Source organism: Triticum aestivum, chromosome 2D, assembly GCF_018294505.1.
Source record: "Triticum aestivum cultivar Chinese Spring chromosome 2D, IWGSC CS RefSeq v2.1, whole genome shotgun sequence".
NCBI lineage: Eukaryota > Viridiplantae > Streptophyta > Magnoliopsida > Poales > Poaceae > Triticum > Triticum aestivum.
In genome coordinates this window covers 156,194,172-156,216,003 of record NC_057799.1, presented here as the reverse complement: position 1 = coordinate 156,216,003, position 21,832 = coordinate 156,194,172, and the positions used below count along the sequence as shown (strand labels likewise).

Below are 21,832 nucleotides of genomic sequence, written 5' to 3'. Positions count from 1 at the left end.
CACAAGTACAAGAGTGTTGTACTTCTCTTCTCCAATTGCTCATAGGGAGTGACCTCGTTGTTCTTTGTTGGAACTTTATTCAGGACATGACATGATGTCAATATGCCCCCCACCATGTCTTGGATAAACCCAATGTATCTAACATGGCGTTAACCAAATCAGTTAGAGTATGTTTTTTCGTTTGCAACCCTGTTTGACTGGGGTGAATAGGGAGGCGTCATCTCATGAATAATGTCATATTCCGCACAAAAAATCAAAATCATTCGAGAAGTACTCTCGACCATGATCTGACCGGACTCGTTTAAATTTCTTTTCAAGTTGATTCTCAACTTCTACCTTACAAATTTTAAAGTAGTGTAGAGCCTCATATTTAGTACTTAACACATTTACATAGCAACATCTAGTGGAATCATCTATCAACATCATGAAGTATTTATTGCCACCTTTAGTCAACACAACATTCATCTCACAAATATCAGAATGTATGAGTTCTAGTGGTGCCAAGTGTATCTCCTCCGCAGCCTTGTGAGGCTTGCGAGGTTGCTTAGATTGCACACACGACTAGCACTTAGAACCTTTGGCTAAAGTGAAACTCGAGATTAATTTCATTTCGCTAGCCGCATCATAACACCGAATCTAATGTGACAAAGATGTGAATGTCAAACTTCAGATTCATTAACACTCGAATGAACATTGTTCATGACTTTATTACAAAAATCAGCGAGGGAAAGGCGGAACATTCCTCTGCACTCATGACCGTTTCCAACAAATAGTCCATATTAACAACTACTTTATTAGACTCGAAGACCAACTTAAACCCTTCCATACACAGAAGGGAGCCACTAACGAGGTTCTTCTTGATGGTGGGGACGTGTTGCACATTCTTTAACTACACGATCCTTATCGAAGTAAACTTCAGATCGATCGTGCCAACACCATGAACAGAAGCACTCGCGCCATTTCTCATCAATACAGACCCGTGACTTGTGGCCTAGTAAGAAAAAACAATGAAATGTTAGCACACACGTGAATACTTGCACTTGTGTCCACCCACCAATCGATGGACTGGCAAACTAAAAATATAGTAAATAAATTACTGTACCAAGATGCACCACTCTCATTGTTGCTCACAATCTTGTTGCCAGACTTCGAGTCCTGCCCTAGCTTCTTGTACTTGTTTGGGCACTTGCTAGCCCAATGTTCCTCTGAACCATATTTGAAGCAGCCATCACCCTTCTTGTTCTTCTTGAAGGTCTTCTTACCCTTCTTTTTGAAGTAGGTATTCTATTGGACACCGTTCTTTTCCTGGGCTTGTGGGAATTGAAGTTCCTCTGATGCACCATATTGGTGATAGAAGTTCCTTCGATCCTTTTTCCGTGCGAGTCCTTTGCCCTCAAATTCCGCTCAACACTCAAACGGCCGATGACATCCTCTACTGAGAATTCACTCCTCTGATGTTTCAGGGTGGTAGCAAAGTTCCTCTAGGAATTAGGGACCTTAGCGACTATGCACCCCGCAACGAATTTTCCCGGTAAATCGCACTTAAGAAGCTCAAGCTCCTTAGCGATGCATATTATCTCATGAGCCTGTTCCAATACAGAACGGTTCTCGACCATTTTGTAATCGTGGAACTACTCGATGACATACATCTCGCTCCCAGCATTGGTGGTACCGAATTTAGATTCGAGCAGCTCCCACAAGTCCTTGGGAACCCGCATATGTAAATATGCAACATCAAACTTATCTCCGTTCACGCTCAGAACTGCTCCGAGAAATACGACAATGGCCTCCCTGAACACCTTCTCCTGTTCAGAAGTGATCGTTCATGTGGGAATAGCACCGACGACCCAGAACACGTTCATTGCCATGAGCCATAAGGTGTTTTTGGTCTGCCAATGCTTAAAGTACATCCCCATAAACAAGGTCGCTTTCAATGAACCGGCAAAACCTTGATTAAAAAATTGCTACACAAATTAGGTTTTTGGATTGCTGAGTAAATAGGCAATTTCTCGATTAAATTAATCGAAGAAATAATCATGATCATGACATTGACAAAATTAACAACATACAAATTACGAACCAGATAAGCCCATACTACGCAAAACAGTAGACACATCTACACGTAATGCTAGTACGACCAACACAGAAATAAAACAGGACAGGGATAAACGTGTTATACCCTCTAATCGGCAGGCAAAAGCCGCACGCGGCGTCCTCGGTCGCCTTCTTCTCGGCTTAGAGTTTCTCGGCGGCGGCACGATCGGCTTCGTTGGCGGTGGACATGGTGACGACGTAGACGATGCAGTGGACGTGGACGAACGGCGGCGAGCAGTCGCATAGGAGATGCTCCCCAAAATTCTAATCGCCCATCTCCCGTACAAGATCCAGAGAGGCGGGGATTCGGAGGCCTGCTCTCCCGTCAATCGTGTATGCGATGGACAGGATGGGATCACCGGTGGCAGCAGCAGCAAAAGGAACGACAGTGGGCGTGGAGGCAGATGCGATCTGTTTCGCGTGACGGCTAGGGTTGGCAGACGTCTCACATATATAGGTGCGGCCGCGTGGTAGCCGGCAAAAATAAGCGCATAGGGGTGAGCTCGACTCGGCTCATTCCCGCAATCCGCGGCGCAGCGCGTTGTGACGAGGCAGACCGCTGAGGAGAAGCGGGTGGGAACCACTTCTCCTCTAAAGCTCTAATAGCATGTGGAAGAGAATCCCTTAGGTCAAACTCCTCTCCAACTACCAGTATGGGACTAAACTTCCCACCACACCTACTACCATATAAACCACATTGGCCTTTAGAGATTTTCTGAATTTATTTTTTTAGTGGTTGATTTTCTGAATTTGTTAGATGGGCCCTATGTTGGGGAACGTAGCATGCAATTTCAAAAAAATTCCTACGATCACGCAAGATCTATCTAGGAGATGCATAGCGACAAGAGGGGGAGATTGTGTCCACGTACCCTCGTAGACCGAAAGCGGAAGCGTTAGTTTAACGCGGTTGATGTAGTCGAACGACTTCACGATCCAACTGATCTTAGTACCGAACGTACGGCACCTCCGTGTTCAGCACACGTTCAGCTCGACGACGTCCCTCGAACTCTTGATCCAGCAGAGGGTCGTGGGAGAGTTTCGTCAGCACGACGGTGTGGTGACGGTGATGGTGATGTGATCTGCGCAGGGCTTCGCCTAAGCACTACGACGCTATGACCGAAGGAGTAAACTGTGGAGGGGGCACCGCACACGGCTAAGAGAACAATTGATGTGCCTTTGGGGTGCCCCTGCCCCCGTATATAAAGGAGGGGAGGAGGAGGCCGACGGTCAGGAGGGGCGCGCCATGGGGGGGAGTCCTACTAGGTCTCCTAGTCCTAGTAGGATTCACCCTCCCCCCCCCCCATTTTCCTTTCTCCATCGGAGGGAAAAGGAAGGAGAGGGAGAGGGAGAGGGAAAGGGGGCGCCTCCCCCTCCCCTAGTCCAATTCGGACTGCCATGGGGGGCGCATGGCCACCCCTTGCGGCCCTCCTCTCTCTCCACTAAGGCCCACTAAGGCCCAATATTTCCCCCGGGGGGTTCCGGTAACCCCTCGGTACTCCGGTAAAATACCCGAATCACTCGGAACAATTTCGATGTCCGAATACAACCTTCCAATATATGAATCTTTACCTCTCGACCATTTCGGGACTCCTCGTCATGTCTGTGATCTCATCCGGGACTCCGAACAAACTTCGGTCACCAAAACACACAACTCATAATACAAATCGTCATCGAACGTTAAGCGTGCGGACCCTACGGGTTCAAGAACTATGTAGACATGACCGAGACATATCTCCAGTCAATAACCAATAGCGGAACCTGGATGCTCATATTGGTTCCTACATATTCTACGAATATCTTTATCGGTCAAACCGCATAACAACATACGTCATTCCCTTTGTCATCGGTATGTTACTTGCCCGAGATTCGACTGCCCGTATCCACATACCTAGTTCAATCTCGTTACCGGCAAGTCTCTTTACTCGTTCCGCAATGCATCATCCCGCAACTAACTCATTAGTCACATTGCTTGCAAGGCTTATAGTGATGTGCATTACCGAGAGGGCCCAGAGATACCTCTCCGATACACGGAGTGACAAATCATCTATGCCAACCCAACAAACACCTTCGGAGACACCTGTAGAGCATCTTTATAATCACCTAGTTATGTTGTGACGTTTGATAGCACACAAGGTGTTCCTGCGGTATTCGGGAGTTGCATAATCTCATAGTCAGAGGAACATGTATAAGTCATTAAGAAAGCAATAGCAATAAAACTAAACGATCATAACGCTAAGCTAACGGATGGGTCTTGTCCATCACATCATTCTCTAATGATGTGATCCCGTTCATCAAATGACAACACATGTCTATGGTCAGGAAACTTAACCATCTTTGATTAATGAGCTAGTCAAGTAGAGGCATATTAGGGACACTCTGTTTTGTCCATGTATTCACACATGTACTAAGTTTCCGGTTAATACAATTCTAGCATGAATAATAAACATTTATCATGATATAAGGAAATATAAATAACAACTTTATTATTGCCTCTAGGGCATATTTACTTAACCCTAGGCCCACCCTCATATTTCAACACGTAGGTTCTAACTAGGGGCAAAAATGCAATTGTCCCTAAATTTAAGCATAAACTATTTTATTTCAAAATTTTATGTTTGGATTTTTTTAATTCAAATTATTATTGCATTCGAATATTTATCTTTCAATTGTAAGAACATGTTATTATATCTTTGATTGTTTAGAATAGTTCGGGTCTAAAAAAATAAATTGAAAGCGGACATTCGGTACCCGTTGATGGATTGCCTCCGCCCTATCCCCACACACATTTAAGAAGTTCCATTTTGATGATCCACATTTCGAGTCGCCTTTAACATGCAATTGCAAGGGCCTCTTTGATTCACGGGATTCTAAAAACATGGGAATAGAAAGAACATAGGATTAGAAGGTCAAAACATCTCAATCCTACATGATTTTGGGTTGTTTAATTGCAACATAGGAAAAACAAAGGACTCTTTCTAAGTAGTTCAAAGAATTTCTTAGAGAAAATTTATATATATGATTCAATCATATGAATCGAATAACCAACTAGGAAAAGATTATAAGGATTAATCCCCTAAAACTGGTATGCAAATCCTTTGAATCAAAGGAGCCCTGAGAATTTTAGATATTCTTTTCCGGCGTTCACTTCATCCTATGTCTTTTTTTACACTTCAGCCGATGTCATGCTGCAGTATGAAACGCATCTCATTCACAACAAAGGAAGCTCTATTGGGCTAAAGAAAACTCTATTGTCCATGTGATATCTCCAAATAAGCAATAATGAAGAAATTCCCGGAGGAAAAAGTAGAGGTTGATTGACACAAACAACTTGGCATTACTTTAATCAAATCAAGCCTCGGTACAAAGCAACTCATTTGGCGAATGGGTCCCATGAAAAAGCCCGGCTTTGAAGAAGGTACAACTGCGCATTGGGCAACATGACATGCCGTCCACTTCACATTTACAAACAAAGAACAAATTGACAAAAAAATGGCACAATCACACAACAAAAAGGAAACACCATACATGCTTTAGCTCACTTACATAATTTAGTTTGACACGTTCAATATGAATGAAAGGTAATGCTCAGAGTTGGCACACGCAACGGCGCGTACGCACGCGCCGCTTCTTGTCGGGCCCTCATCGAACCAGGTCGCACATTCCGGGGCGCGTGCGGCACCAGAGCGGCTGGATGGGCTCGGCGCGGATCCCTCGCCCCACCATGCGGTGCCGCCAGTCGTTGAGCCTGTCCGTGGCCTCCGCGTACCGCTTCCGGCCGGACGCGTCGCGGTTGCCGGACCACAGCGCCTCCGCCATGGCCGACGCCCGCGGCCAGATCCTGGCGTCCAGCACCGTGGAGTCGGCCTGCTCCGTCCACAGCGCCACCTCGCCGCCGATGACCAGCTTGGCCTCCTCCGCCGTGAGCCCGTACGCGATGTCGTAGTCGTACACCCGCTGCCACGTCTTGAACGGCCCGCACCAGGAGCCCCCGTCCGTCTTGTAGTCGCTCCTCTGGTCGTCGTACACGCTGTTGTTCCCGACGAAGTCGCCGTGGCCGCAGTCGAGGTAGTAGAAGGAGGCCGAGGAGACGATGGCGCGGTAACCGGCCTGCACGATCAGCTTCGTGTTGTTGGCCCCGTTGTTCCACGTCTGCAGGATGGTGGTGGCGGGCGGGATCACCGACGAGCTCACGTTCACCTCCACGTCCAGCAGCACGTCCTCCCAGAACACCACCGTGCGGTTCTTGGACACCACGTGCGGGTGCACCGCGCGCACGTACCGCTCCAGGAGCTGGCTCAGGGTGCCGCCCTTCTCCATGTCCGCCTGGATCGACGGGTCCGTCTCCCAGCATCCCGGCGTCACCTCGTCGGCGCCGGCGTGGTAGAGGCCCTCCGGGAACATGGAGGTGATGTCGTTGATGATGTTGGCCACCACCTCGTACGTCTTGGGCTCCAGCGGGTTCAGCTGGCCGGACCCCGGCTCGGCCGCGAGCCTGCTGCCCCAGTCGCTCGCGTCCGGCAGCCAGAACTTGCCCGCGCAGGAGACCGCCTCCGGGTACGCGCCGGCCCACGACGCCGTGTGGCCTGAAACGATGGCAACAGATTAGCTCGTTCATCAACTGGGCCGTATTACCTTAGAAACTGGGCCGTGTCAGCGCATTGCTTAGTGGGCCGAATGGGAAAATAGCAGCCATGTTTTTTCTCTCTTTTTTTTTGCGGGGGCAATAGCAGCCGTGTCAGCTTGCTTACCAGGTGCGTCGATCTCCGGCACGACGCGGACGCCGCGGCTCATGGCGAACTCGACGATGCGCTGGACGTCCTTGACGGTGTACCTCATGTCCTCACCGTACGCGCCCATCTCAGCGAGCATCGGCTCGGACGGCAGCTCGATGGGGAACGACTGCGAGTCCGTGATGTGCCAGTGGAACACGTTCATCTTGTTGGCCGCCATGGTGTCGATGGTCCGCAGGATGTCGACGACGGGGAAGTAGGTCCTCCCGGTGTCGAGCATCAGGCCACGGTGCTGGTACAAAGGCTTGTCCTCCACGCGCACGCCGGCGGCCACCAGCAGCTCCCCTTGCCGGCCCCTCCACGCGAGCTGCGAGAACGACTCCAACCCGTGCATGGCGCCCCACACCGTGGCCGCCGTGATGGTGGCCACGCCCGTGGGGAGGATTTCCAGCTCGTAGGACTCGTCCACGCCGTCCTGGAGCGGGGCGGACAGGTCGGACACGGACACGGTCAGGCTCTGGAGCGCGGGGCCCCCAGCGGTGACATTGACCGCCGGCCGCACGATGGGCCTGTACCTCTCGGCGAAGAGCAGCGCGGTGTAGCGCTGCGTGGCGGAGACGAGGTACGGGCTGTTCCCGGACGTCCCCACGATGCGGAACGACGCGGACACCGGTATGGCGGCGAGAGGCTCTGCCCAGGACATGGACGTCGGCTTGGGCCAGACATTGACGGGGAACACCGATGCCTGGGCGCCCGACGGCAGCGGCGAGCTCAGCAAGGACAGGAGCAGGACGACGGCGAGAAAGGCCTCCTTCGCCGCCATTTGTGCTTTGGCTCGAGCTGCTCTGTGCCGCTGCACCGTATGATTGGCAGATGCCTTGATGGATGGGTGTATGCATCAATGCGCCATTCGATTTATATAAGACGTTGCTTAGCTATGTGATTAACGGCATCGCTCGGCGTGTTGTTGTCATCTACGCGCGCGCTTATCACAAGGCTCCAAGTGGCTCTTTCAGGGCGCCTTACCGTTCGTCCATTTCTGAAAACTACTGTTTCGTGGCGTATTATCTCATACTGTATATACGATGCCGGCGTTATGCCTTATGTATGCCGGGTAGACTGCGACGAGTACACGTTTTCTATTGGGTTTCTTGGCCTAAACGATGTAGTGGAATGGCTGCAACGGCAGTAGTAGTTTATTGCTAGTACAAGTTTAGGCAGACGTAATCACTAATCAGACAGTGTACGGCCTGCTGATTGTATACTATAATAAGATCCGTAGGCGAACACTATAACACGTCTGCTATTTTAATGCCGTCACAGGTGAAGTAGCGCAGTGTGCATGAGCCATATGGTGGTAGACGAACCAGGCTTGGCTTTATTTTAGCAGCTAGCCTTGTTGGTTCAGAAAGTAAATTGCATAGGCGAAACAGGCACAAACTGAGCGGTCTTTTACTACTTTCACGGCTGTGCTTGATTCTGTTAATCTAGTTTGCCCGGATTTGCTAGCTCACAGGCGACTGAAAAATCGTTGCATGTCAGTCGATTTTGGGTGGTAAAGAGGGTATGTCTCGCCTGACGCGAGACAGAAGGACGTCCCGCTTCAGATGCCCGATTGGGCCACCCAGTGCGGACAGGCTTTGAGTGCTTTTGCTGTCAGGTTTTCGCCCAATAGTACTCGTTTCGATGGCGAGCAAGTGCGGTGGGTTTCCTGGCAGTGTGCTGGACTCGCTACCTCTCTTTCCTCTCCTCCTGAATGTTGCTGAAACAGTTGTATTTTCGTTCTTGTAATGAAAAGGGGTAAGCCCGGTTAAAAAAAGGCTTCGAGTGTTTTTAATTCTTTTTTTTACATTTTTTCATTCTGTTTTTTGTTTTTGTACTTCTGCTTGTATTTGCAAATATTGTGAATATATCTATTGCAAAAATTAATGTATATATAAATGTTGAAAAACATTAATCCGCATTAGAACAATGTTAAACGTGTATAGAAAAATGTATATAATGTATAAGAAAACTGTATAATGTGTACGAAAAATATACACCAAAACATGTGTGTGTGTGTGTGTGTGTGTGTGTGTGTGTAATACTCCCTCAGTCCCAAAATAAGTGATTCAACTTTGTACTAACTTTAATACAAAGTTGGTGTAAAATTGAGTCACTTATTTTGGGACGGAGGGAGTATTAATCATGCATTTGAAAAATGTTAAACATGTATATAAAAAATGTACATGATGTATACAAAAAAGTACAATGATTATGGGAAAGTAGACATAGAAATATATGTTAACATAAATATTAATATGTATTTGAAAAATGTTAAATGTGTATATAAAAATATTTCCAAAATATATGAAAAATGTAAAATGTGTATGTACAAAAATAACATCAAAAAATTATATGTTTTAAAAAATGTTAATCATTTATTTGTAAAATTTTAAATGTGTATATAAAAATGCTCCTAATGTATTAAAAATGTAAAATGTGTATAGATAGAAGTAGATATCAAAAAATACATGTTTAGAAAAATGTTAATCATGTATTTGATATTTTTAAAGATGTATGCGAAAAATGTATAATGTGTATGAAAAAAGGTAGACATAAAAAAATATGAGTTTTCAAAAATGTTGATCATGCATTTGGAATTTGTTGACCTCGTGCATTATTATTTTTTGAATGTGGATGTAAAAGGTTGACATCGAAATGTATATTTGAAAAAACTATTAATCATGTATTTGAAAAATGTTCAACGTGTATTAGAAAAATGTTTCTGTTGTATATGCAAACTGTTTCGTGTAATTGAAAAAAATGTTAAACGTTAAGAAAATATATCCAGGTTCTATAAAAAAGAAAGAGAAAAAACCCAATGAAAATCAACAAAGGAAATAGCAAAAGAAAGAAAACCAATTAAAACCAGTGCAAAAGAATGAAAATGGTGAAAACCTAGAAAGGAACAAAGAAAAACTAAGAAACTCGATAAAATCAAGAAAGAGACAAAGGAAACGGAAGAAAAATAAACAAAATAGGAAACAAAGAAAAACATTGAAACGGAGAAAGAAACAAAAAAACCTAAGAAAAAGAAGAAAAAATAAGGGGAAACCCAATAAAACCAGGGAAAGAAACGAAAAAGATCTAGTGAAAAACTTAGAAAAAATTAAAAAACCAAAAAACAAGTGAAGAAACAAAAGACCAGAAGAAACTAAATGGAAGGAAACAAAAAACAAACAGAGAAAACCGAAGCAACATCAAACCAGCGACAAGCGAGCGAGGTATGCATGAATATGGGTTGGCCCAATAGTGTAGCTTGCAGGAAATCTTCACGCGAGACTTTCTTCCATCTCACGTTGAACGAGATATAGCTCCCGCGGGTAAAGAGCAACTGTCACCCCTACACCCTGATGTGTGCGGTGGACTTGGCAGTGTGTGGGTTGTGGCACGTGTGGTTAGTGTCGTCCGTGGCCCAGACCAGTGTGCGTGTGTATAATGTTATTTAACCCTGAATCCATGTACGGATTGAGGGCATGTCGAGTGTTGCCTTGTCTCCCATCTCTTTGCTTCTTAAACTCACCTACTTACTTGGCAAGTCTTCTTCTCACCCTCCTTTCGCTTTTTCCAATCACCTTGTGTAATGTCAATCCGATGTTTGGGTTCGTTACAATTGGTTATTAGAACCACTCCGATCCGCCCTAAAATTTTCCGTCACCACTCTCTGATCCTCTTGGCAAGTTGGGTAACATCTACCACTTCGGGCGTGGACTCGCCCCGGTGAGACCATCCAATATCCTCGAACCTATACATTTTGGCAACCCTTGGGGGTGGTTACCGGAACTGGTACAAATCGCTCGGGGCAATCTCCGCAACCACATTGGAGACCCTGAAGCTTGTCCCGGAGCTTTTCCACCACAATGATTGAGGATTGAAAGAGGACATTTGAGATGTGATTGGTCGTTGTCCGCGGACGCGCAAGTCGGATTTGATGTATCGGGCATAGATGCTCTTGCTTTTCATTCTTCAATCCTTTTCACATTCCTAGATCTCTGCGGAAGCAAAGCTTTCCCCCAGCGGAAGCAAAGGCTAACCTTTGCGCAAAGGTGAACCAAGACACGAACTGGGATACGGACATGAGTGGGCACGCTCATCTTCGCAGAACAAACTGACCCGCCGCTACGACGAGTCACGACTGAACCCACCCAACCAAGCGGTCGCTGCTGTGTCGCAGCCAGCGGGGCCCGTCGTCATCTCGGCAAAGCAAAGATTCGCATAGTCACGGCACGTCGAGGCCGAGCTGCAGGGCACTTCGCCCTCCAAGCCGCCGACAATGCAGGCCCACCAACCCTGACCGCAACAGGTTGGGCTAGGCAGCTTGCAATACGCTCCGGGAAGAAGCGACGCACCAGACCCCGCCTCGCACGCGCGCCGCCACCGCCACCGCCACCGCCACAGCCACCTGCCCCGCCCCGCCGGCGGGCCAGACGGCATGGAGTGCCTGAGGCGGGTGAACCCGTTCCGCGCGTGCGCGGGGCTGCGGGTTCTGGGGTACCTCATGCTGGCGCTCGTCGCCGCCATCGTCGCCGCCTCCTACTACGCCGTCGTCGTCTACGCCTGGGGCCCACTGCTCCTACGCGGGGGCAACGGAGGCACCGTAGCCGCGGCCGCTTTCGTCCTCGCCGCCTTCCACCTCCTTGTAAGCGCCGCCACCCTGTCTCTCTTACTGTCTAATTTCAGTAGGATTTTTTTGCGGATTAATTTCAGTAGGAATTCGTCATGTGGTGCTAGGTAGTAGCCTCTGTTTTTCCTTCAACTGCAAGGCAGCTTAGTCATTTGTGCGAGCAGCTAATTGTGCAATATGGATCTTAATTCATGTTACAAATCATTAATGTCTTTCGGATTAACACATGATAGATGTCTATGCTCCAGCATCATATATTTATTGAACAAATTATGTCTCGAGAAATACTGTATATCCTTCGAAATTACATTTTGAGGGCCCTTTCTTATTGTTGACTTTGTGCATTGAGTAACTCAAATATATAAGAACATCACCACATGCAATGGTTATACTCTTATTCAACTATTTTTTTCATGCTTCAAGCGATTGATAGATATATTATGGTCAAACAAGTCAGTAGCATATATATCGAACCATATCTGTCGAACCATATCTGACGATAATACCTAGACGTGATATTTTGAGCCTCTATTCTTGTTATTCACCAAACTGTATTTAGTACTCCCTCCGTTTCTAAATATAAGCCTTTTTAGAGATCTCAGTACGGACTACATACGGATTTATAGTCATATTTTAGAGTGTAGATTCACTCATTTTGCTCCGTATGTAGTCCGTATTGGAATCTCTAAAAGGCTTATATTTAGGAACGGAGGGAGTAGCTTTTAGATTTTCGGTTCGAAATATTGAGCATGACAAAGGATGTGCTGGTTTCTTCCAATTAGACTGAATTATTCACCATAGCCAAAACAGCCAGCATATATACAGTACAAAGGATGTTAAGGTAGGAAGGAAGGCAACATATGTATTATCAAGGCCAAAACAGCCGGCATATATACAGTACAAAAGAATGCCAAAAGGCAGTAATACGAAAGGCCAAAGGCCATCTGCACTATAACCCTAACACCCCCCCCTCAAACTCATGGTGGATCCACAACACTGAGTTTGGAAAGGCGAAATCCATGTTGCGCTCTAGTCTGGGCCTTCGTGAAGAAGTCTGCTAGCTGTAACTCAGAAGGCACATACTGAAGAGCAATAACATGGTCCTGCACAGCAGCGCGCACAAAAAAGGCGTCAACACCAATATGCTTGGTAAGCTCATGCTTCACGGGGTCCCGTGCAATACTGATAGCACCTATACTGTCTGACAAAAGGGTAGTAGGTGTAGTAATAGAAACACCAAAGTCCTCCAGTAACCATCGCAACCAAGTCACCTCTGCCGTCAAAAGAGCCATAGCTCGTAACTCGGCCTCTGCACTCGAACGGGAAACTGCGGTCTGTTTCCTTGTCTTCCAGGCTATGAGCGAACCACCAAGAAAAACACAGTAAGTAGAAAGTGAACGGCGATTCGAAGGATCACTAGCCCACGTAGCATCCGAATAGGCCTGGAGCTGGAACGAGCTGGAACGGGGAAAAAAGACGATGTGAGATCGTGCCACGAAGATATCGTAGAACACGAAGAAGGTGACTATAGTGAACTGAAGTGGGAGCAGAAACAAACTGACTCAGAATATGGACAGGATAGGAGATATCCGGACGAGTGACAGCAAGATAGACAAGACTCCCAACAAGATGACGGTTACGCGTCGGATCAGACAAGAGTTCACCATCAGAAGCGCGAAGGTGAACATTGAGCTCCATAGGAGTCTCAACAGTGCGCTCATCACTAAGAGCCGCACGAGCAAGAAGATCCTGGATATACTTTTCTTGAGAAATAAAAAAGCCATCGACGGTGGAGGAAACCTCAATCCCAAGAAAGTAACGAAGAGGACCAAGATCAGACATAAGGAACTGCTCATTGAGACGGGCCTTGACAAAGGCAATATACTCAGAATCGTCGCCAGTGATGATCATGTCATCAACATATAGAAGAAGAAGAGTACGACCACGAGTAGAAAGGTGGACAAACAACGCTGGATCATGATCACTGGGTGAAAAACCCGCTGCAGTGACCACGGAGGCAAAACGCTCAAACCAAGCACGAGGGGCTTGCTTAAGACCGTAGAGAGAGCGACGAAGATGGCAAACCATGCCATTAGGAACTGAATACCCAGGTGGTGGCTGCATATAAACCTCCTCACGCAACTCACCATTAAGAAATGCATTCTTAACATCAAGCTGAGACACAGACCAATGGCGAACAGAGGCCACAACAAGAAGTGTGCGGATAGTGGTCATATGGGCCACGGGAGCAAATGTTTCATCATAATCATGACCATGCTCCTGCTGAAAGCCACGAGCCACAAGACGAGCTTTATAACACTCAAGAGAACCATCAGAGCGAGTCTTAATCTTATAGACCCACTTACAGGTGATGGGACGAACACGGGGAGGCAGAGAAACCAGGTCCCACGTGCTGGTGCGCTCTAGGGCAGCAATCTCCTCTGCCATCGCAAGCTGCCATTCAGGATGAACAATAGCATCGCGATAAGAGGTAGGCTCAAGTACAGCCGAAAGACCATATTGACTAGGAGAATAGCGATCAGGAGGAGGACAGGGCCTATTCCGAAGACGATAAGTCGGCTGAGACGAGGAAGATGGTGCACCAGACGTAGATGGCACATCAGTAGAAGATCCGTCCACAACACGGGAACGCCGGGTATAATAAAAAGGAAAAGTGGGACGAGAAGGAATGACCGGAGGTGATGGAGATGGGGAAGACATCGGTGATGAAGGTGGAGAGTCATGCAATAAGGGAGGAGAAGAAACCACAGGAGAAGATGGCGTCGGATCTGTAATAGTGAGACGAGAAGGAGGATTAGGAATACGAGGCATGGAGGGAGGTGAATCAGGAAACGTAAGAAAAGAGATATCCTCTACTGAAAAAGTTGAGGATGGTCGCGGGTAGGATGGACGAGATTCATCAAAAGTCATGTCCCGGGAAATGCGCATCCGGCGACCGACTGGATCCCAACACCGATAACCCTTATGCTCATCACTGTAGCCTAGAACTCAACAGACTGCAGTCAGTTTGGTGCGTTCTCGAGGGGCAAGGAGAACATAGCAAACACAACCAAACAGCCGAAGCGCTGAATAATCAGGAGAACTGTCAGAAAGACGCTCTAGAGGAATACCACCGTGTAGAGCAGACGAGGGCTGAATGTTTATGAGATATGTCGCAGTGGAAACAGCCTCAGCCCAAAAATGAGGTGGAAGAGAGGCAACAATCATCATCGCACGAGCTGTCTCAAGGTGACGATGCTTACGCTCAGCCACGCCATTCTGAGCATGAGCACCAGGACAAGAGAACTGAGCAATAGTACCCTGCTCAGCAAGAAAGCCACGCAATATTTTGGATATATACTCGCCAGCAGAATCAGCACGGAATACACGAATAGGTGTAGAGAACTGAGTATGAACCATGGCAGCAAAACGTTTATAAATAGAGAGAACCTCACTCCGAGAAGACATAAAGTAAAGCCAAGTGTAGCGAGAGAAATCATCTATAAAAATAATATAGTATCGATGACCCCCTTTCGAAGCGAAGGGAGCCGGACCCCACACATCAGAATGTACTAAATCAAAAGGACGCTGAGACACTGACTCGCTAGTAGGATAAGGTAACTGAACCTGTTTACCAAGCCTACAACCCTGACACTGTAAAGAGACATCTCCTAAGACAGGCCCCAGAAGACCACGACGAACTAGAGATGATAGTCGAGAACCACAAAGGTGACCAAGTCGATGATGCCACTGCTGGAAAGAGCTGGTAGCTGAAGCGACGAAGGCGGATGGACTGGCGGGTGTGGTGGCAGCGGAGGGGACATGAAGCCAGTCTAACTCCCAAAGTCCCTGAGAATCATGGCGGCGAGGGCCAGCCCCAACCAGAGCCCGCGTGTGACGATCCTGGATAGTGCAAGAATCAACGTCAAGAATGACACGACATCCAGAATCAGTAAGCTGACTCGCGGAAAACAGGTTCATTGTAAGGCGAGGAACATGAGAAACATCTGGAACATGAAATGAAGTAGTTGAAAGAGTGCCCCGACTAGCAACAGGAAGAGGGGTACCATCAGCAGTAAGAACATTAATAGGAAAATCAAGAGATCTAAGAGAGGACAAGATAGAAGAATCAGAAGACATATGAAATGAAGCTCCAGAATCCAGAACCCATGGGGATGTACCTGACTGTGTAGACGGTGATAGCTCAGCACTAGAAGCACCAGTCACAGAGCCGGCAGTACCTGTCGAAGAACCTGAAGCAGCAAGTAGACGCTTAAGCTTGATAATATCCTGCTCAGTCAAAGAGACAGTAGACGACGTCGAGGAAGAAGCATGAGTCCCTGAAGAGGAATTGCGCTCCCTATTACCCATATGACGCTTCTTCTTGAAGCAATCAGACTCGGGGTGACCATCCCTGTTGCAGTAGCCGCAATGAGTACGAGGACGAGAGCGGCCCTCTCGAGAGCGACCCTCACTACCAGGAGTGGGTAGTAGTGGCGGAGCACTGGAGCGAGAAAGTGATGGTGGAGCAGCAGCTCGAGTAGCGAGCACAGAGGGAACCTGAAGCAGACCAGCACCACGGAGGCGAGTCTCCTCAGCACGAAGCTCAGAAAGCACCTCGGAGATAGGAACACGACCACGAGCAAACAACTGAGCACGTCGAGGCTCAAACTCTCCACGGAGCCGCGATAAGAACTCATAGACGCGTTGAAACTCCAAGTCTGACCTCACAGTCTGGCAACATGGGCAAGTGCCACAAACAACAGTGCGAAGGGAGTCAAGCTGGCGCCAAATAGCAGAACTCTGAGTGTAAAACTCATCAATAGTGGAGTCTCCCTGCTGAAGAGCATGTTCTTGACGGACCACAGACAAGTATAGAGCATCACCGGAGGGCTGATAACGCCTGACGAAAACGAGTCCACATCTCAAAGACAGTACTAAGGCCCATAAACTCAGAAGCAAACTGAGGTAGAACACTGGAAGTGAGGACAGCCGCATCACGAGCATCATCATCGCACCACTGAGTGTAAGCAGCCAAATCATCACGATAAGCAGAAAGAGCATCCGAATAATCCACAACTTGCCGGTCATAAGCAGCAGCTGCTTCATCAGCAGCAACCCTGGCAGCAGCCCTATCAGCATCAGAAGCATCTGCAGAAAAAGCCTGTGGTGTCGGCGGTGGGGTAGGAGCGACTGGACGCGGAGGATAGGGGATCTCGCCGGAAAGAACACCCCAGAGACGAAGGCCACGCATGTGAATGCGCATGAAGGCAACAAACTCAGCATAGTTAGCCCCATCAAATATCACCGGACAGCGAGGGACAGCGACATAGCCTGATGACACTTAAGACATGATGCACCTTCTCTGTCTCTCTTCTTCTCAGTATTTTTTTTAATCCAATCTGCAAAGGCAGAGTGCCAATCGCTTCACACCTGAAGAGATCACCAAGAAGAAGAAAAACAGCAGCCACAAGCCGCGGTCCACCAAAAGACCAACAGGCACGCACACAACCACGCGAGCGCACGCGGAGGCCAACAGCGCGGAGAGGGTGGGGCCGGACGGGCGGCCGGCGACGACGGGCAGACTGGGCCGGAGGAGGAGCCGGGCCGCGACGGGCAGACGGGGCCGGAGGAGCAGCCGGCGGCAGCCTGAAGTTCAGCGGCGGCGGAGAAACTCCTCGGTGACGGCCTGGGCGGGCTGGAACCTCGACCTCGAGGCGGTGGCCGGCGATGAGGGTCCCGGGACTCCGGGTCGGGAGGAGGCAGTGGCCGGCGGAGAGGTTCCCGTGGCCGCGGGTTGGGAGGAGGCGGCGGCCAGCGGTGAGAATCTTCCCGGCGGCGGCGGAAACCTCGGCGACCTCGAGGCGGTGGCCGGCGGAGAGGAACCCAAGGCCGCGGGTCTGAAGGAGGCGACGGCCGGCAACGAAAATCCCTGGGCCGCGAGCCACGGCGGCCTGGAATCGGATGAGGTCGATGGAGTTGAAGGAGACGATCTGGAGGGCAATCGATCTAGCGACAGATCGGAAAAAAAATTCCGGTAGAGACCTTAAACCAGGCTCGATGCCATGTTAAGGTAGGAAGGAAGGCAACATATGTATTATCAAGGCCAAAACAGCCGGCATATATACAGTACAAAAGAATGCCAAAAGGCAGTAATACGAAAGGCCAAAGGCCATCTGCACTGTAACTCTAACAATTCACCAAACTGTATTTAGTACTCCCTCCGTTTCTAAATATAAGCCTTTTTAGAGATCTCAGTACGGACTACATACGGATTTATAGTCATATTTTAGAGTGTAGATTCACTCATTTTGCTCCGTATGTAGTCCGTATTGGAATCTCTAAAAGGCTTATATTTAGGAACGGAGGGAGTAGCTTTTAGATTTTCGGTTCGAAATATTGAGCATGACAAAGGATGTGCTGGTTTCTTCCAATTAGACTGAATTATTCACCATAGCGCCTTACATTACTTGCTATCATGGACTTCTCTTTTCTTTAAATGAGAAAATCAGGCCATGATTGTGTTTGTTTCTGTTTTGTTTAAATTTCTTCAGGGTTCTTGTTTCTTCTGCAGCTTATAATGATGCTATGGTGCTACTTTATGGTTGTTTTTACGAATCCTGGAGCTGTACCTGAAAACTGGAGACATGCTGCTGAAGGGGATGGTATGTATGCGAACAACAGTAGCACCATATCAAATAATGTCGCTACAGATTGTGTGAATCCTCCATCCACTTCAGAGGAGCAAGGACATGCGCCTAGATATTGCTCTCGTTGTCAAAATGGCAAACCTCCACGTTGCCATCACTGTTCTATCTGTAAGTCAGCCTTCTTCATGGTGTCAATTAATTTATAATATGCCACTGTTTCAAACCAACCTTCATACTTCAGGAAAAATGATGTTTGTCATCCAATATATATTGTTGGTTATGATGTGGATGATCTTGCAAGTGCCGGATTATGGTCCCTGAACTGGATTGAATGTGGCTTTAGTACTGGTGTTACTTTCAATGAATAACGGTCAGTTTGCGGTTGCTGAACTGTATTCCGCCGAACTTAATTTATAATCTGCTATGGAAAAATAGTTGCGTAAGTAGGGATAAATTGATTTAAACAAAAGGTAAAATAGACAAAAGCTGGAAAGGTAAGGTGGATTATCATTAATCCACCACAATGCCAAAAGCAGCCCACGAAAGGGTGATCTGTAAAGCTGCTACAGAAATGCCTAATGAAAAGCACAAGAAAGTTCTTGCATAGCTTGTGTGCAGCTTGTGTGCTTTTCTTTTATAGTTACTCATAAATGCATGAAAGTCATCTATCCCTTCTATTACATTCTTATTGTGACCTTTGTATTTGACTCTGTAGGTGACAGATGCGTACTAAAAATGGATCATCACTGTGTTTGGGTAGTAAATTGTGTCGGAGCAAGGAATTACAAGTATTTTCTCCTTTTCCTGGTAGGATTGGAACACTCATTGGGAAATTGATTATTGGAACACTTCTTGGGAAATTAATCTCGGATAGTGTATAGTTGTTTTTTGAGAGCGCATTTTCATATAAACTTCAGCAAGATTTTAAGTTGCTGTTCGGTTAGGATTGGGTGTAGTGAAAATATTTTGTATTAGTAAGCTAGTCTCTTATACTTGTACTGGACTTGTATGAAAACCATGCTAGGGTGATTTCGCAGACATATATTTTTGTTGTGGGATATACTAGTTCTGTCGTGCCATAACGGAACAGATTTTAGATTTTTATTTTTTGGCCCTAAATCTACCTTATCTTATTTTGATGAGAACCTGATGTCCAAACAGGCAAACTAGGCCTTACGGGTTGTTTGGATTTTGCCTGTAATCAAAATCGGTTGAACTATTTTACGGGTTGTTTGGATCTTGCCTGTAAGCAAAATCGGTTGAACTATTTTATGGGCTAACCACCTAAGCTTTTTTGGCCTAGGTCATGCTTTAACGAAACTGCCAATTGCTAGTTTATCTAGAAAAACACTTCAAAATAGCATAATAACTAAAAATGATGCTCTCCAAGCAGATTTTCACCAAATACTACCATAATGTAACACAAAATTATAAATCAGTATTGCTAAAACTTCTCAGAGAGTTTATGCCACCAATTGGCTTGTTACCATTTTGTAGCCACATATTTGTGTTTTTTCTAGTATCTTAGAGTATGTGGTTTGCCTTTTCAGGCTCATTCAACAAATTTATGCCACCTATTGGCTTGATATCATGTTGTAGGCTTTTAGCCCCATATTTGTGTGTTGTTTCCTCGATGACAATATGCACTTCCATATTTGTGGTGATATTATCTGATAGGTTCATGCACAATTATTACCAGAATTTGCATATTTAGGATTGTCGGACTTGCTCATCTGTATTTGTTTTTCAAACTGTAGGTAGCAAGAAAAGACATGGAAGTATACATTGATTTTAAAAACAGAAAGACATGGAAAAGCTTTAACGAAAAGCTTCAACGTTGTCTTGTGTTATAAGTGCTAACTTACGAAATCTAACGACAGCTGTACTCTGTTCTCTGTGCTGGGACTCTGACTGGCTTCAGCCACATATAAGTGTTGGGCATAAGCATAACGAGTCTTACGACTCATAAGGGCACAAACAAACTACAACACAAGTTACTTATAATTATGTTTCCTGTCAATTGTCTTCTTGCTACACTTCCTATAATTATGTTCTCAACCTGCTTCTTTAGCTTCCGTACTACTAATTTTTTTAAAGTGCACTCTCTTTTCATTATAGGTGTATACTTTCCTCGAGACTGTGCTGGATACATTGGTGCTACTTCCAAGCTTTATTATCTTCTTTCATGATGGAAGTAGGCGCCCCAGCTCAGCTGGTGATATTGCCATTCTATTTCTTGCTTTCGGTAAGCCTCTTCCTTTCAAACTTACCTTAAAGGTGTGTGGTTGAACTTACCCTACTCCTACGGTTTTACTGCAGTTCTAAATTTGGCGTTTGCGCTGAGCCTCCTTTGCTTCATATGCATGCACACGTCTCTTGCTGCCAGTAATACGACTTCTATCGAGGTAAAGGATTTGTAATGTGAATACTTTTGGTTTCCTTTTTGCCACTGTTCATAAGTACACTAATTCCTTGATTGAACTGTTAAACTTCGTTTTGCATTTATTCGGAGTTACTGGTTGATCTTCAGGTCGTGTAACCAACTCACATCACACACCTGTTCAAATAATATCATGTAGCTCATTATATTGCTACTTGATAACCTAGTATTTCATGACCTTCATTTTGTAGTTAAACTCACTGGTAGTACAACAGTACAAGAACAATCTAGGTTTCAGCTTGAATTTCTTTGCAAGAATAACGAGATTTTGGTTGTATAGTGACTTGCTGCTGCTGGCATGCCCAAATGATATGTTTTTTTGTACTGGTTAAACTAATTCCAGGTATACGAGCGAAAGAAAACATGCTCATGGGAGTATGACCTAGGATGGAGAAAAAACTTGGAGCAGGTATTTTACCTGCATTTCCGTTCGTCCGATCTCCTTAATTCCATACGAACCTTCTGAAATATTGTGTACTGCAGGTATTTGGCACCAACAAGTTGCTCTGGTTTCTTCCTATGTACTGTACCGAGGATCTGCAAAACATTCCTACAATTCAAGGCCTTGAATTCCCTACTCGTTCTGATGCAGTGCTGTAATTGCGATTTGGTTGGCAGTATATTCTTGTTATACCATGCGGCCATCTCACTGGTAGATTAAACCGTCTTATTTCTGTACAGAATCATTATTTTTCTGTACAAAGCTACTTCATCCGTCTCAGTTTAGGGCAACTCGAATCCGCGTCACCAATCACCCGCAAATGTATGGACTGGACAGTCTAGACATTTAAGGGTCATCAAATTTATCTGGACTGGTCCGGACGTTTGAAATCTCACAAACAAGGATCAAACTGGGGGAGTCCGGACGTTTGCCACGTCGGACTCAGACAATGCGTGCCACCCAAAACCCGTCTCTCTTCCTTTGTCCTGTACTTAATAGAGGTGTGTGAGGTATCATGTGTGCTCAGTGGATTATCATGGTTCTTACCTGGTTTTTCGTTAATTAACTGAAAAACTCTCTTCTGATTAATTAATTCATGGGACATATGAAAGGTTTGGAAATTATCTTGTCTAGCAAAGTGAAGAATTTCATATAGCGTATCTTGCACGGAACACTTCCATGTCGTGTTACACTTGCTAATAGACATGAAAGTTTCTTCCATCTGTCCATCAGGTTTGAATGAACCAGAAGGTACAAAACACATGTTGTTTCTATGCCAGAAGTTGATAGAAGTTTGAAGAAAGCTGGGAT

The 21,832-nt window shown here is 46.4% G+C and overlaps 2 protein-coding genes across 2 annotated transcripts; one reads left to right on the top strand and one right to left on the bottom strand.

Moving 5' to 3' along the window:
• Positions 1 to 5,492: 5,492 nt before the first annotated feature.
• Positions 5,493 to 7,680, bottom strand: LOC123049096 (beta-hexosaminidase 2). Its single transcript, XM_044472086.1, has 2 exons — positions 6,843 to 7,680; positions 5,493 to 6,677 (listed from the first exon to the last, which is right to left on the bottom strand). The coding sequence occupies exons 1-2, from the start codon at positions 7,645 to 7,647 to the stop codon at positions 5,734 to 5,736; spliced, it is 1,749 nt and encodes a 582-aa protein (XP_044328021.1). The 5' UTR covers positions 7,648 to 7,680; the 3' UTR covers positions 5,493 to 5,733.
• A 3,477-nt stretch (positions 7,681 to 11,157) lies between these two features.
• Positions 11,158 to 21,301, top strand: LOC123052314 (probable protein S-acyltransferase 12). Its single transcript, XM_044475453.1, has 7 exons — positions 11,158 to 11,505; positions 18,065 to 18,308; positions 18,856 to 18,947; positions 20,259 to 20,385; positions 20,460 to 20,545; positions 20,924 to 20,989; positions 21,064 to 21,301. The coding sequence occupies exons 1-7, from the start codon at positions 11,299 to 11,301 to the stop codon at positions 21,178 to 21,180; spliced, it is 939 nt and encodes a 312-aa protein (XP_044331388.1). The 5' UTR covers positions 11,158 to 11,298; the 3' UTR covers positions 21,181 to 21,301.
• Positions 21,302 to 21,832: the final 531 nt, after the last annotated feature.